Source organism: Carcharhinus amblyrhynchos, chromosome 3 (assembly GCF_965287045.1).
Source record: "Carcharhinus amblyrhynchos chromosome 3, sCarAmb.v2.hapA, whole genome shotgun sequence".
In the NCBI taxonomy this organism is placed as follows: Eukaryota; Metazoa; Chordata; class Chondrichthyes; order Carcharhiniformes; family Carcharhinidae; genus Carcharhinus; species Carcharhinus amblyrhynchos.
In genome coordinates, this window is record NC_137326.1 from 51,858,094 (window position 1) to 51,874,131 (window position 16,038).

Below are 16,038 nucleotides of genomic sequence, written 5' to 3' on the forward strand. Positions count from 1 at the left end.
TTCTGGCCAACTCTTGCAATCAATGCAGGAATATTTGAGATGGTTAAGGAGTGAGCTGAAATCAAATTCATTTTGTAGGCTGGCCAGAATACTTGGGTTATCTGTTTTGCATAAAGGTTGGAATTAACTTTATGGTTAGTTTAAAAAAATTGGAAAAAGTCTGAGGTTTGGTGGGGATGGTTTATGGGGATTTGGAATAAAACACATTCTATGCTGTGAAATATAGATTTGAAACCGAAAAATCACAACATCTCACTTCCCGGAGCAGACTGTTGCTCCATCTAATCCAGCCTATTGGTGTTCTGGCAATAATTTCTTTTCTAAATGTTTGGCCGATTTTGACCTGAATCTAAGCTGTTTGCCCTTGCACTCTCACTTGACAAACTATTCCAAAGACCAACGAACAGTACAGCGCAGGAACAAGCCCTTCAGCTCACCAAGCTAGCACTGACACATGACGCCTTTCTAAACTGAAGACCTTTTCCTTTCACTCAGTCCATATCCCTCTATTCCCTGCCTATTCATGTATCTGTCAACATGCCTCTTAAAAGTTGCAATTCTGTCTGCTTCTACCACCTCCTCTGGCAACACATTCCAGGCACTTAGCACCCTCTATGTTTAAAAATATGCCTCTTACATCTCCTTTAAACGTGCCCCTTTTGTCTTAAATCAATGTCCCCTCTGAATTGACACTTTTGCCCTGGGAAAAAGGCTCACTTAATTCAAACAAAATGCCCTCCCTCTTAATGGATGGTTAAAATTGGAAGTTTCCAACACAGTCCTTCATGGACGTGTGTGGCAGCAGGGACGGAGGTTGTTCCCACTCAAAGTAACCCAGTTTGTGTGTATTCAAAACCTTGTAGATTTCAGTCAACAAAACCCTACTTTCTGTTTTCATATTTTTGCTATTTTATTTCCTTCTGGTGTAAATTGCTATTTCCATATTTGTAACAGAAGGTTTCAATGCAAACTTTCCAGGCTACACCTGAATCTTTTCACTTGATAAATCCTAACTCCTCATCAGGAACCTCAGAATTATTACAGCGCAGAAGGAAGCCATTTGGCCCATGTCTGCACCAGCTTGTCAAATGTGCATCATGGCTTAGTACCATTCCCCTGTCCTTTCCCCATACCCCTGCATGTTGTTCCTATTAAAATAATCACCTAATGCCTTCTTGAATCTCTGGATTGAACCTGCCTCCATCGTACTTCCAGGCAGTGCATTCCAGACCTCAGCCACTCGCTGTGTGAAAAAGCTTCTTCTCACATGACTTTTGATTTGTGAATCACTTTAAATCTGTGCCCTCTCATTCTTGATCCTTTTACGAGCGGGAACAGTTTCTCCTTATCTACGTTGCCCAGCCACATTATGATTTTGAATGTCTCTCTTGAAACTTTGCATGAAACTCTCTCATTTTGTTTCTAGATTGTTCTAAGATTTGCTGTTCAAAAATGTAGCAAATTAGAGTGCCAAGAAATATAGACAAAATGCATGAATTTAGAATGAGGAATGGTTCCAATTGGGTCCAATTTTTTTCCTCATCCCACCCATCAAACATGGGTGCATTAAAGAACCATCTAGCAAGGAACTACCGAGGGTGTATTCAACATTTCAGGCCTTCTTCCTCATTACACGTTTAGCCTACATCAAGGTCTGCAAACAGGTTAAGGACAGCAGGATTATGGAGGGATGTAGGTATGTTCCTGGACGGGTGATCCAGAGAGCGAGTTCAAATTTTACCACAATAGCAGCTTTTTAAAACAATTAGAAAAAATGATCAGGAGCTATTAGATTTTCCATTTTTTTTAGAAAAGCAACTGATTCAGAAACCTTGAAAGGAAAGCTGTTAGATTCGGGAGTGTAGTGTCAAATCATCATGGTTAACTCTTAACTATCGACTGAAGTTGGGCAACTAAATACAGGCAAAAAATGTTGGCCTTGCTCGTAATACCCATATTTCAAGAGCAGTTTATTTTCTTAATTGGCATTCTTGCCAAGCTTGAATGCTAGCCATTGGAATTTTAAAAACAAGTACAGGTCAGGAGATGAGTCCCAAATGATGTCAGAGAAACAAATACCATCATCTTTGGTAGTTTTGTATTTTTTGTTGTGAAGTATTGATACTGTTTTCTAAATCTGAGATTTGGGCTCTTTGTAACCTCCTTTCTTGATTGAATTTATTTTCAACAGTTTTGTTACAAAGCTTCTGGAAGACCTGGTATTCTTCGTTGCGGATGTTCCAAATTCAGGTCAGGATGTGCTTGAAGTGGTGATCAATAAGCCAAACCGAGAGCGACAGAAACTCATGAGAGAGCAAAATATTTTAAAACAGGTGAGATGTCAAAGTGGGGGGTGGGAGAGGAATGTGTCTATTATTTCTGTTCAAAAGTGAATCTTTATTTGAAAACTCTTTACTTTCATTAAATGGTTTTGTGTGAAGAAAACGCTTCAATATTAATTCATAAAATTTAAGAATGTGGCAACATTTGAAGTATTATGAAGTCACATACTAATCTGCATTGTGACATTCTCTTGAGACTCAGTTATTGTTGAGTAGTGATTAATATGTAGTTTCTCATCTGTTCAGCACTGATGAGAGAGAGAATTGCTGTTTTTGAGTATTGAGGCATAGCACTTATAAAGAACTTATACGCATGTTGCAGTCTTTACATTGGACTTTGTGCTCTGTTTGTCCTGCTGTTTCCTGATCAGCAGGTTGTCAGTAATCCTGGATAGATTTACGAAAACAGACCCACTTTTTCTACCAGGCCTTCTCTGCAGAACTGGCAACAGTCCTTTGGTGTTCCTGCCCACCATCTGAGGCTAGGAAGTCAGAACCTGGACCATCAGCGTAAAAGGGCACTATAAAAAGAATCATGCTGGAGAGTTGTTTAACTTTTTCTTTGTATTAAATTGCTGCTTCTCTTCCCACTCCTAATTTAAAGGCAGACTTTCATTTTGTTCCAGAACTTTCCCTGGAACAGATCACCAGAGGGTTAGAATTGAGGGGCACTTCAAGCATGGTGGACCAGGAGTCTGTCCTACTCTTGCCACCTGCCATTGGCTTGTTGGAAGGTTTTTGCAGGTTGATACTTGCCATTTGGCCACACTATGAATGCAACTTCCTTAGCCATCAAGTCCTGGAGTGGTACTCGAACCCAGATTTTCAGATTCAGAAGCAGGGACGCTACCCACTTTGCCACAGACTTCCTCATATTAAATTTGCTAATGTCTCAATTCCTTAGAATAATACTTCAACTTTACTTAAGTCACTGTATTCTTTTGAAGGTTGGAACTCAATGGTTAGAAAATCCACATTGTCACCTGGGAAGAACAAATTTACATTTCTAAACATTGAAGACAATTTAGACTCTGATTATTGTACATAAGGGTATTAAATATCAAAGCAAGGAGATGAAGTTAAACCTGAGTTATCAGTTGGGCCATATTTGTAAAATTGGGTGTGTTTCATAGTAAAGAGCAAAACCACCACTGAATGGGAACAATGAGGTTCCAGCGAATGGTAACAGAAGTGTTGGGTCTTGACACAAACTCAAAAGTCAAGAGGCTTTCACTGGATCATAGAAAATTAGTTATGAAGGGTTTTCAAAGGATGAATAAATATGAATTGTGAAAGATTGCTTCATCCATTTAAATGTCAACAAAGATTGACAAAGAAGTTGATAAGGAAGAGTAGGAGAAACTATGAAGCTGGGCTAGCGCTTAATATAAAAAAGATAGCAAGAGTTCTAATAAATATATAAAAAGGAAGAGGCTGGCTAGGGTGAATGTTGGTCCTTTAGAGGATGAGAAAGGGGACCTAGTGGTAGGGGATGGGGATATGGCTAAGGTATTGAATAACTTTTTTGTTTCTGTCTTCACGGAGGAGGACGTGAATAATTTGCCGGGTGTTAGCGATGGAAAGGTGGTAGGACTGGAGGGTCTTAATGACATTACTGTTACTAGAAAGGTGGTGCTCGACAGACTGGAGGGGCTGATTGTGGACAAGTCCCCAGGACCGGATGGAATGCATCCGAGGGTTCTGAAAGAAATGGCGGAGGTGATAGTGGATGCCTTGGTGGTTATTTTCCAAACATCGCTGGATTCCGGGGAAGTGCCGGATGATTGGAAAACGGCTAATGTTACGCCGTTGTTTAAGAAGGGTGCCAGGCAAAAGGTGGGGAATTATAGGCCGGTTAGTTTAACGTCTGTGGTAGGTAAAATGTTAGAATCCGTCATTAAGGAGGAAATTGCGAGGCATCTTGAAGGGAATTGCTTGATAGAGCAGACGCAGCACGGTTTCATTAAAGGGAAGTCGTGTCTGACAAATTTACTGGAGTTCTATGAGGATGTGTCTAGGGCGGTGGATAGAGGAGAGCCGGTGGATGTGGTCTTTCTAGATTTTCAGAAGGCGTTTGACAAAGTGCCTCACAAGAGGTTATTGCAGAAGGTCGAGGGACATGGAGTTGGGGGTAGGGTGTTAGCGTGGATAGAGGATTGGTTGTCAAATAGGAGGCAGAGAGTAGGGGTCAACGGGTGCTATTCGGATTGGCGGATGGTGACTAGTGGAGTGCCCCAGGGGTCGGTGCTGGGGCCTCAGCTTTTTACCATTTATATAGATGATCTGGAGGAGGGAACCGAGTGTAGAGTGTCGAAATTTGCTGATGACACCAAGACTGGGGGAACGGCAAATTGTGCGGAGGGTGTGGAGAGTCTGCAGAAGGATCTAGATAGGCTGGGCGAATGGGCCAGGAAATGGCAAATGGAATTTAATGTTGGCAAGTGTGAGGTGGTCCACTTTGGTAGGAAGAATGGTAGGAAGGACTATTACTTACGGGGCGAAAAACTGCAGCAGGCGACGGTGCAGAGGGACCTCGGGGTCCTTGTGCATGAGTCGCAAAAACCCAGCTTGCAGGTGCAGCAGGTGGTCATAGCGAAGGGGATTGAATATAAAAGTAGGGAGGTCTTGCTGCAGCTGTATAGGGCATTGGTGAGGCCGCAGCTGGAGTACTGTGTGCATTTTTGGGCGCCGCACCTGCGCAAAGATATTTTGGCCTTGGAGGGAGTGCAGAGGAGGTTTACTAGGCTGATACCGGAGTTGAGGGGGTTGAGCTATGAGGAGAGGCTGAATAAACTGGGCTTGGACTCGTTAGAGTTTAGAAGAATGAGGGGAGATCTCATTGAGACGTATAAGATGATGAATGGGATGGATAGGATAGAGGTGGAAAGACTCTTCCCGCTCAGAAAAGACAGTAGGACTAGGGGGCACAGCCTCAAGATAAAAGGGGGGTGGTTTAGAACGGAGTTGAGGAGGAACTTCTTCACTCAATGGGTGGTGAATCTCTGGAATTCTCTGCCCGTTGAAGTGGTGGAGGCTGCCTCGCTAAATATTTTTAAGACGCGGGTTGATGGGTTTTTGGTAGGAGAGGGGATTAAGGGTTATGGGGAGAGGGCGGGAAAGTGGAACTGAGCAGCGACAGATCAGCCATGATCTTATTGAATGGCAGGGCAGGCTCGAAGGGCTGGATGGCCTACTCCTGCTCCTATTTCTTATGTTCTTATGTTCTTATTGGAGAAAACTCTGACATGGAGCCATTGACTTGAGTATCATGAGAATGGAAGAATTTTTCTCTGCACAACATTCATAAAAACATGGTGTGCTTTCTCATGAGTGACATTGAGGCAGCGAGCAGAAGACAGTCGAAAGGGAATTGGGTAATTAGTTGAGGAGGAAGACAAGAAGAAATGGACAGAAGGATTGAAGTGGATCACGCCTGTTGCGTTAGCACAGCACAGAGATAGTGCCTCAATTTGCTTGTGTGCATCTGTATGTTCAGTCATTATGTACAGCGCAGAAATAGGCCGCACAATCCAACCAATTATACTCCACTCAAGCCAATCTGTCCATCGTTTATTGGTACAAGTTTATGCATGCATATTTCTGGTAACTCATCCTCAGAAATCTTCTCCCCTGCCTTCACTGTCTCCATATCCTTTCTATAATAAGGTGACCAGAACTGAAGCATTATAAAGTGTGGCCGAACCAAGATTCAATATTGATTTGGGATAGCTTCACTACATTTCAATTCTACCTCTTTAGAAATAAAGCCAAGTGTTTAGTTGGCTTTTCTAAGGCCTCATTAACCTGTGGCACAACTTTGAATGATTGGTGTATTTGTACTGAGATTTTGCTGTTTCTCTACCCCACCCAGATTTGTACCTTCCAAGTAGTAAGTGACCTCCCTATTCCTGTTACCAAATTACCTCCTGTTTATGTGCTGAACTCAATTTGCTAATTATTTGCCAATTCTGCACTAATTTGTTGCCATTCTTTTCAGTGTTGATTATCCACCCCTTCCAATCTTTGTTCCCATTGCCAGATTTGTAAATTTTATTTCTGATTTTGTACTTGTAGGGCGGTTCGGCGGCACAATGGTCAACACTACTGCCTCACAGTGCCAGGGACTCGGGTTCAACTCTGTTCTTGGGTCACTGACTGTGTGGAATTTGCATGTTATCCCTGTGTCTGCGTGGGTTTCCTCTGGGTGCTCCAGTTTCCTCCCACGATCCAAAGATGTGTGGGTTAGTTTGATTCACCATGCTAAATTGACCCTAGCGTCAAGGGGATTAGCAGGGATAGTATATGGGGTTACAGGAACAGCGCCGGAGTGGGATTGTGGTCGGTGCAGACGCAATGGACTGAACGGCGTCCTTCTGCACTGTATTGATTTTTATGGATTCTGAAGTCCAGTTTACTAATGTAATTTGTGAACGTCAGTGCACTAAACCTTGTGAAATACGACTTCCCACCTTCTGTCACTCTGAATTACTACCCTTTATCCCCACTCTGTTTTCTGTCTTGAAGTGGAGATGCAGGCATTGGACTGGGGTAAACACAGTAAGAAGTCTGTCAACACCAGGTTAGAGTCCAACAAGTTTATTTGATAGTAAACCCACAAGCTTTCGGAACGCTGTTCCTTCGTCAGGTGAATGGAAAGATCTGATCAGAAACAGGACTTATGAAGGCTGGCCTCTGATCTTCTGGCAAGCGTTCTGCAAGGCGGCCTTCACGACACACAACGGTGCAGTTGCTGAGCAGAGACTGAGAGCCAAGTTCCGCACACGTGAGGACGGCCTCAACAGGCATCTTGGGTTCATGTCACACTATCTGTAGCCCCCATGACTTGCCTGAACTTGCAACATTTCACTTACTGTCCTGTCTGGCGACAATACACATCTCTTTAATCTATGCTTAATGCTACTCCACTCACATTGTCTGAACCTTTTAAACTCGAATAGCAGATTAGCTGTAAAGACTCTCATTCTAATCAGTATTCTGTAAACTGTGTGTGCCTTTATATGCCCTGTTTCTGATCAGAACTTTCCACTCACCTGACGAAGGAACAGCGTTCTGAAAGCTTATGGGTTTACTATCAAATAAACTTCAACCTGGTGTTGTGACACTTCTTATTTTGCCTTGAAGCCAGTTAGCAATCCATCCTGCCACTTGTTCCCTGACACATTCATTAATCTTATTCACGAATCTATGATGGGACACATTATCAGAGCTCTTTTGAAAGTCCAATTTACAACCAATACAGAACAACGTTTTTTCACCTTTTTGGATTTTGTCTCTGTTTTTCCCACTTCTGAAAGTAGCTACATATCCAGGCTATCAGTGAATTGGAATACAATGTCTTCGAAGTGAATTTTACTAATTGTAATGCGACTCAAAACTGAGCAAATAGGTCACTGGGGCTTTTGATCTCATAATTCTGCCCACAGTATTACAGGTGATAAAAAACAGGAAGGAGCTTAAACTTTAGATCAGTTACCTGCAAGTAGTCAAGCTTTTGGATGAAATCGCATAAAGGTTGTTGCCAAAATCTCCTCTTGCCCGTGACACCAAATACAATTTTAAGACAAAAATCTCCAAACTCTATCAATAAGATAGCCGTTCACCGCATCTTGGTTACAATTCTGGTAGGGCAATATACTTAGATTTCCAGTGACTGACTGGAAGGATCACACAGCAAGATTTCAAATTTTCAGACTTTTAATAAACAAGCTAAAAGCAATTTGTCAAAACGCTAGTCATTAGGTAACATACTTTAAACTTTGGAAAAATTATTGTATTTAACTTTTAAATCACTGAAAATTCCCTTCCAGCATTACAAATGCATTAAGTACTCTCTGCACCCAAGTTGGATTACTATAGTATTTAACAACATGAAGCACTTTTGGAATCTTGAAGGTTAATTAAGTACTTTTGCAGTGTGATAGCATCAGAAATGTGGCAGAAATGTGAGTCCACAGACAGCAGTGACATAATGGTTAGATTCACTGGTTTCATGTGGTTGAGGGATAAATATTAATATATAAATAAATACTGGCCAGGGCCCTAAACTCACCACCTTGCTTTTCAGTAGTGCTATTGGATGTTTTACACACACACCTGAGAGAGCAGATTGGTTTGATGTCTTATCTGAAGGACAGATCACCAGCAAGGCAGCATCCTTCCAGAAGTGTCAGTCTAGATTTTGTGCTCTATCCCTGGAATAGGATTTGAACCCAAAACCTTCTGACTCGAAAGCAGAAGTGCTCATCCTGAGCTGAGGCAGTGAACCAGAAGTGACAAGTTGGCTGGAGGTGAACTTCTGAAGATGTGACTAGATTTGAGATGGGTAGCATTGAGTTAGAAGGTAAAAGATCATGCCTGATAAACCACTTCGATTTATTTGTGGAGTCTGCAGATTAATTGTGTAGTGGAATATCTTGCAACAGGAAAATGGTTCGGAAATGCAACTATAATTATGTATTGCAGATATTTAGTTGAAGTGAAATGAGAAGCAGTGTTGGATAAAGGGTAAGCAATAGAAATATGAGGGTTCAATAATGGACTTTACATGAATGATCTGGAAGATGGAAGCTGCATGTCTCAGATTTGTAGATGACTCAAAAATGAATGGTGGGGGAAAGCCATGGAAATGTTATGGTGCAGAAAGACCATTTAGCCCATCATGTCTGCACTGGCCAAAAAAGAGAAAAAATAAGCTAGCGATCTTCTTAATCCAATTTTCTGAGCTCGTCCATAGCCTTGCAGGTTACAGCACTTCAGATGCAGATTCAGGTACCTTTTTAAATGAGATGAGCATTTCAACTTCAGCCATCAAATTAGAACATAGAACATAGAACATTACAGCGCAGAACAGGCCCTTCGGCCCACGATGTTGCGCCGACCAGTTACAAAAACAATGACCCACTAGCCTATACCAATCCCTTTTCGTCCATAAACCTATCCAGAGATCTCTTAAACGCCCCCAAACTAGATGCATTTACAACTGCAGCAGGCAGGGCATTCCAATCCCTCACCACCCGCTGGGTAAAGAACCTACCCCTGACATCCGTCCTGTAGCTACCCCCCCTTAATTTAAAGCCATGCCCCCTCGTGCTAGCTTTCTCCATCCGAGGAAAAAGGCTATCACTATCCACCCTATCTAAACCTCTAATCATCTTATATGTTTCAATAAGATCCCCTCTTAGCCGCCTTCTTTCCAACGAAAACAACCCTAAATCCCTCAGTCTCTCCTCATAGGACCTCCCCACCATACCAGGCAACATCCTAGTAAACCTCCTCTGCACCCTCTCCAACGCCTCCACATCCTTCTTGTAATGCGGGGACCAGAACTGCACACAGTACTCCAAGTGCGGCCGCACTAGAGTAGTGTACAGTTGCAACATTACACTGCGACTCCTAAATTCAATCCCCCTACCAATGAACGCCAAGACACCGTACGCCTTCTTAACAACCTTATCTACTTGATTCCCAACTTTCAGGGATCTATGTACACACACACCTAGATCCCTCTGTTCATCCACACTATTCAAAGTCCTCCCGTTAGCCCTATACTCGACACATCTGTTGCTCCTACCAAAGTGAATTACCTCACACTTCTCCGCATTAAATTCCATCCGCCACCTCTCGGCCCAGCTCTGCAACCTATCTAAGTCTCCCTGCAGACTATGACACCCTTTCTCACAATCTACCACACCTCCAACTTTGGTGTCATCAGCAAATTTACTAATCCACCCAACTATACCCTCATCCAGATCATTAATAAAAATTACAAACAACAGTGGCCCCAAAACAGATCCCTGAGGCACACCACTCGTAACTGCACTCCATGATGAATATTTACCATCCACCACCACCCTCTGTCTCCTATCTGATAGCCAATTCCTGATCCAACTTCCTAGATTACCCACAATCCCATACATCTGCATTTTCTGCAGAAGCCTACCATGGTGAACCTTATCGAACGCCTTACTAAAATCCATGTATACCACGTCAACTGCCTTACCCCCATCCACCTCTTTGGTCACCTTCTCAAAAAACTCAATAAGGTTAGTAAGGCACGACCTACCCGCTACAAAACCATGCTGACTATTTCTAATCAATTCATTACACTCCAAATAACTATAAATCCTATCCCTAATAATTTTTTCTAAAACCTTGCCCACAACAGAAGTAAGACTCACCGGTCTATAATTCCCGGCAAAGTCTCTGTTCCCCTTCTTAAACAATGGGACAACATTCGCTATCCTCCAATCCTCCGGGACTACACCAGAGACCAATGACGACCTGTGAACTCCAGATGCTCACCACTCTGTGGAAATGTTTTTCCTCATGTCCCCTCCTTCTACCAATCACCTTAAATTCCCTGTTAATTGACCCCTCAGCTAAGGGAAACCGATCTTTCCTGTCTACCTTGTCTCAATTCCTCGGTTTTGAGCACTTAGCCACCTCTGTCCTAAGGAAAACAGCCCTACCCTATCCAATCTCATATATGCTAATGATGCACGTGCACTTTTGGGGACCCGCGCTGTCCCTCTTTGCAAGGTCCCCCATGACATCATGACCTGCCCCTTGGTGATGTGGTGGACCACCCACCAGTGAGGGCCTTGCTCTCGCCTGCCCAGCCCTGCCCTGAGGGTCAAGATAACTGCAGTGACCTAAGCTGGTGTTTTGGTGGTTAACTGCTTGCTGCAGCAGGTGATCTGGCCTGGCCTCTGCGCTCGCCCTTCCTCCTCTCAGTCCTGACCTCTGGTCAGCTTGCCCTGGTGCTCCCCAAAAACCACCCTTGCGCTTGCCTGTCTCATGCACTTTCCAACTGCTCACTTCTTGCTTGGATAGCCAGGCCTGGACAATTCTGCATGTTCCTGTATGGCTGTCTGACTGCTGCTGCTGCTGGCTTTAACTGGCCTGCCCTGCCCTGACTCCTGCTCTCACCCTTGTTCAGTGGCAATGCCCTCACTAGTTGGGTTCCTTACTCCAGCCCTGACCTCCAGTGGAGTTGTCTTGTTGCTCCTGGAGATCCATTGTCTGCGACTGCTCACCTCTCGCTCAGGTGGCTGGGCCTTGAGCCTTGATGACCATGTGTGCTCCTGGTTGGCTGCCTGGCTGCCTTGACTGCTGACCTTATTCAGCCTGCCCTTGTTTCTGCTTTTGCCTTGGTCAGTGGCCTTACCCTTCCTGGTCCAGTTATTGCCCTGTCCTGTCACTCTTGGCCCAGCCTTGCCACCCAATCGTGGCATTCCTCCCCTGCCCCCGCCCCAGTTGGCTTGGACCCCGTGCTGCAGCTCTGTGTTTCATTGCATGTCCACCTCAGCAAGGATGTAAATAGAAATTTCCAGAGGGATTTTTGCATGATTTATGTGATCACATCAACATCAATGAATGGAAGGTGAAATGTAACACTGTGAAATGAAACAATGTGGGTCAGTGATTAGAATACAATTAATACAGTTGCTCTGCAGGGAGAAATAGTAAATCTGCCTCTGGAATTATCCACGCAACGCATTGCGGTAACTGCTCAGATATGTAGGCAGAGTGGAATTCATGTCAGTTGGGATGGTGTTAAGGCTGTACAGTGCATTGATTAGATCAAATTTAGAATACCACAGGGCGATTCTCCAAAAAAAACTTGAGGTGTAGAATTTGAGTAAAACTGGAGTAAATCTTTTTTTTCAGCAGGAGTTTCAAAATGAATCTCCTACACTCCGTGCACTGCAGAGAGGTTGGGCTGCCAGCTCCCTGCAAGTGGGGAGCTGTTGTAAGCCCCACTGGAGTGAAACTCTCCCCCTCTGCTAAGAAAGAGGTGCGCAGGCCTGAAGATTTCAGTCCTGGGCCCACTAATGGGATTTATATTATCGCAGGGGCCATGGTGCCCAGTGGGAAGCCCGCTTAAGTCTCCAGGCCTGCTGCGCTACAAAAGCAGTGCAGCAAGATGGGAGAACCACCATCACCACCACCACCCCCGCCCCCGGCCCCCGGCCCAAACTCCCATGTGCAATTCAACAAAGGCAAATAGAAACATCGGTTAATGACCAATCTAATTGGATGTGTATGGGACAATATTGAAGTATTAGCTTGCTGAGTACTTTAAAAGAAAGCAACAAAGTAGGACGAGGGAGCAATGAATAACTCCGAATGGTGGCAGTTGTTATTTCAGTAGACACCTGGTATAATGTGCTGAGTAAACAATGTTTTCAGACATTCAGCCACAGTTGGGAGTGGGAGACCTTGATTGCAAGGGGAGCAACTTTTGTGGGACCAAATAGATCTTTTTTTTGGTTTTCGGCAGTTTTGCCACATGAATGAAGAGTTTTTAGCTTTGGCTTTTTAGGGAACCAATGCTATTCACACTTGCTGTATGCTGAGCAAATTACCTGATGTCAACTCCTTACTAATGCTACTTAGCAATCACCGAGGAAGAGGGATCTCTGGTTATGTTATGAATTCAACCTCTGTCCTTCACCACCTCTCCTCCCCACCCCCCCCAACACAACACACACCGGTGTCTCCCAGACAAAACTCCCCATCCCGCCCCATATCCCAGGATATGCAAAGACCAAACAAAAGGGGAAGTCAATATAAAATGGAGGGCATGCATGTTCCTTGCTGCTCTATCTGCTCAGCCACAAAAATGACAAAGATGGCCTTCCTTCCCACGCCTTGAGTCAGTACGCAGAATCTTCTTTCAGTGAACAGATCAGATTTGCAGCGATTCCTGCCAGGGTATGGTGGAAGTCCAAGTTTGTGTGTGTGAATGACGCCTGTGAGCTACAATCTCTCTCGGCCTTTTTAAATGTGCATGTCACTCCTCACGTGTGGTAAACCTGCTCTAAGGGGGATGGGGAGTAACTCCTGTAATGGTGGCAGAGATCAGAAACTCATTGCGCAGGGATTTGCGGCATCAAACCCACATTGATGCTGTACGTGAATTACATAAAGTTACAGCACAGAACCAGGCCATTTGACCCAACAAAGCTGTGCTGGTGTTTGTGTTACACCAGCATTCTTCCACTTTAATACGTGCTTATCAGCTTATCCTGCTCTTCCTTTCTTACTCATGTACTTAGCTCGCTACTTCTTTAATGTGAATATGATGTTCATCTCCATCACCTGACGAAGGGGCAAACCCTGAAAGCTAGTGGTGTTTACTACCAAATAAACTTGTCCAATGCTGGCATCTCCACAGCATGAGGGAGGTGCATGGTTATGGAAAATAATTTCTAACTCTGAGCAAAATAGTTGGTTTTACTGTTGCTTGAATACTGCTGCCATCTTGAAGCAGGCTCTTGTAGGTTTTGAACCTGTGAACTTGGGTAAAGCAAAGCAAATTTGCTTGATGGCATTGACTTGGTTACCTTCCTGACCCTGTAGATCTTTAAGCTGCTCCAGGCCCCGTTCACAGACAGTGGTGATGGGCCGATGTTGAGGCTGGAGGAACTCGGGGACCAGAGACATGCCCCATTCCGACATATCTGCAGATTGTGTTATCGCGTTCTGAGACACTCCCAGCAAGACTACAGAAAAAATCAGGTACAAAGTCTAAAATACTGAAACTTTTTGTCAGAAGGCCTCTAATGATGATCAGCCTGTTAAGAACCTCATAGTCTGAAGTAAACATCCCATCCACATGTTCCAAATGCAGAATGTGTTTTTGTTTTAGTCATCTTCAATAATAAGGACAGGGGTCAATTTTTGCCTCATTGCCAGACTATGTGGTTTAAAAGGAAGCTTTCTTTAAAGTTTAGAAGAGTGAGGAGTGACGTTACTTAAACATAAGATCTTGAGGGGGCTTGATAGGGTAGATGGTTAAATGTTTTCACTAATAGGAGAGTCTCAAACAAGGGGACATAGGTACAAGATAAAGGGCCGCTCAATTAAAACTGAGGTGCATGGAAATTTCTTCTCCCAGAGCGTGGTGAATTGGATTCTCTGCTCCAATGGGTGGTGGAGGTTGGAACATGAAGTATTTAAAATGGAAGTGGATAAGTATTTGATAGGTTGAGGAATAGAGGGTTTTGGGGAAATGGTACAGAAAAGGAGCTGTGACTGGCATAGATCAGCCATGATTGTACTGAATGGCAGGACAGGCTTGAAAGACCTGACGTCCCACTTCTGCTTCTATTTGTCGTCTTGTGTTTTAACTAAGGTACTGGGATACAAGAGGCTATTTACGAGTCCATCTGATGATGGAAAACGGGATTTTTTTTGTTCTTTGGGATGTGGGTGTCCCAGGCAAGCATTTATCAACCATCCATAATTGCTCTTGAACTGAGTGGCTTGCCAGGTTGTTTCTGAAAGCAGCTAAAAGTCAACCGCATGATCTAGAGACTTATGTAGGACAGACTGGGTAAAGTTGACAGATTTCCTTTCCTAAAGGGCATTAGTAAACCAGATGGGTTTTTAGTTCCAGGTTTATTAATTTGAACTCAAATTCCACCAGCTGCCTTGTTGCTGTTTGAAGCCTAGCCCCAGAACATTAGCCTGAGTCTCTGGATTACTAGTCCAGTGTCATTACCACGATGCCACCATATCTCGGAGAATGGGCAGACTGATCTGGAGAGTATGCAGTAGGAATATGGTTTAGAATTTTTTTATATAGAATCACACGAATTCTACAGAAAGAAAATCGCCATTTAGAAAACAAAATATCTGTTTCTAAGAGTCATCAAATCCCCATTTTTGTGTGCCAGTGAAAGGAAGGGGAGTACACTCTGGTTGAAGAGGTATCATTGGTGATGAATAGGACTTGATAGCTTTTTTCCCCCTCCATTCCAAGTAAAAATCTGGAGTGTTTTTTTAGGTGCTTTGTTCAAGCACTGTGTTTGCTTTTGAAGTAGCTCTGATTTGAATGCTCTCTTCCCCAGGAGTACATAGCGAAGCAGTTTGGCTTCATGCAGAAGCAAATTGGATACGATGTATTGGCTGAAGACACCATAACAGCATTGTTGCACAATAACCGTAAGCTCTTGGAGAAACACATCACCGCAGCTGAAATTGAAACCTTTGTTAGCCTGGTCAGAAAAAACCGGGAGCCGAGGTGAGATTGTCTTGAGCATGTGGTGTTGTGTTTTGGTCACTGGGTTTGCAACCAGTCCCATGACAGATTAACTTCAATGTTGTGTCCCCATGATGGCTTGACTTCCCCATGTTGTGGACTGTGTTTAGCAAGGTTTTGCCCTTGGAACATGGTTGAAAAGTCAAAACTGATTTGACTGAATAAAAATAGGGCAGGCTGTTTTTCAAACTTCAGTATTGTCAAATACATTTTGCACACCTTTATCCTTGGAGGGTTTTTCTTTAGAATGGTGGGAAATCAGGTGGCCCTGTCACCATCTTATAACTGTTACTCAACCACCCCCCCCACCACAACTTCCACTTCCCTTACCCCTGATAAACATTCACTTTATTTGTCTCCTTTGTCTCCCCCTGATCCCCCAATTCTCCTCCCCTTGATGCTCTATATCGAAAGAGAAAATGCTGGAAAATCTCAACAGGTCTGGCAAGGTAAGGAGAGAAAAGAGCTGGCGTTTTGAGTCATGATGGGGAGAAGATTGTTGACTTGAAACGTCAGCTCTTTTCTTTCCTTACACATGCTGCCATGGTGAAAAATTACATAGTGAAAAATTATAACATGCTACTGTGCAGAAGGACCTGGGGGTCCTTGTGCGTGAATCACAAACAC

The 16,038-nt window shown here is 43.7% G+C and overlaps 1 protein-coding gene across 3 annotated transcripts in view; it reads left to right on the forward strand.

The window, feature by feature from the left end:
* Window positions 1–16,038, forward strand: part of itpr1a (inositol 1,4,5-trisphosphate receptor, type 1a) — a 516,106-nt gene that overhangs the window by 352,583 nt on the left and 147,485 nt on the right. For all 3 annotated transcript variants that reach the window (XR_013886032.1, XR_013886033.1, XM_080184007.1), the window contains exons 19-21: window positions 2,192–2,333; window positions 13,728–13,886; window positions 15,221–15,393. Coding sequence is in view for 1 of the 3 variants with exons in the window: in XM_080184007.1 (XP_080040133.1) it covers window positions 2,192–2,333; window positions 13,728–13,886; window positions 15,221–15,393 (474 nt within the window). In the remaining 2 variants the exon portion in view is untranslated. The remainder of the gene's footprint in view (window positions 1–2,191; window positions 2,334–13,727; window positions 13,887–15,220; window positions 15,394–16,038) is intronic.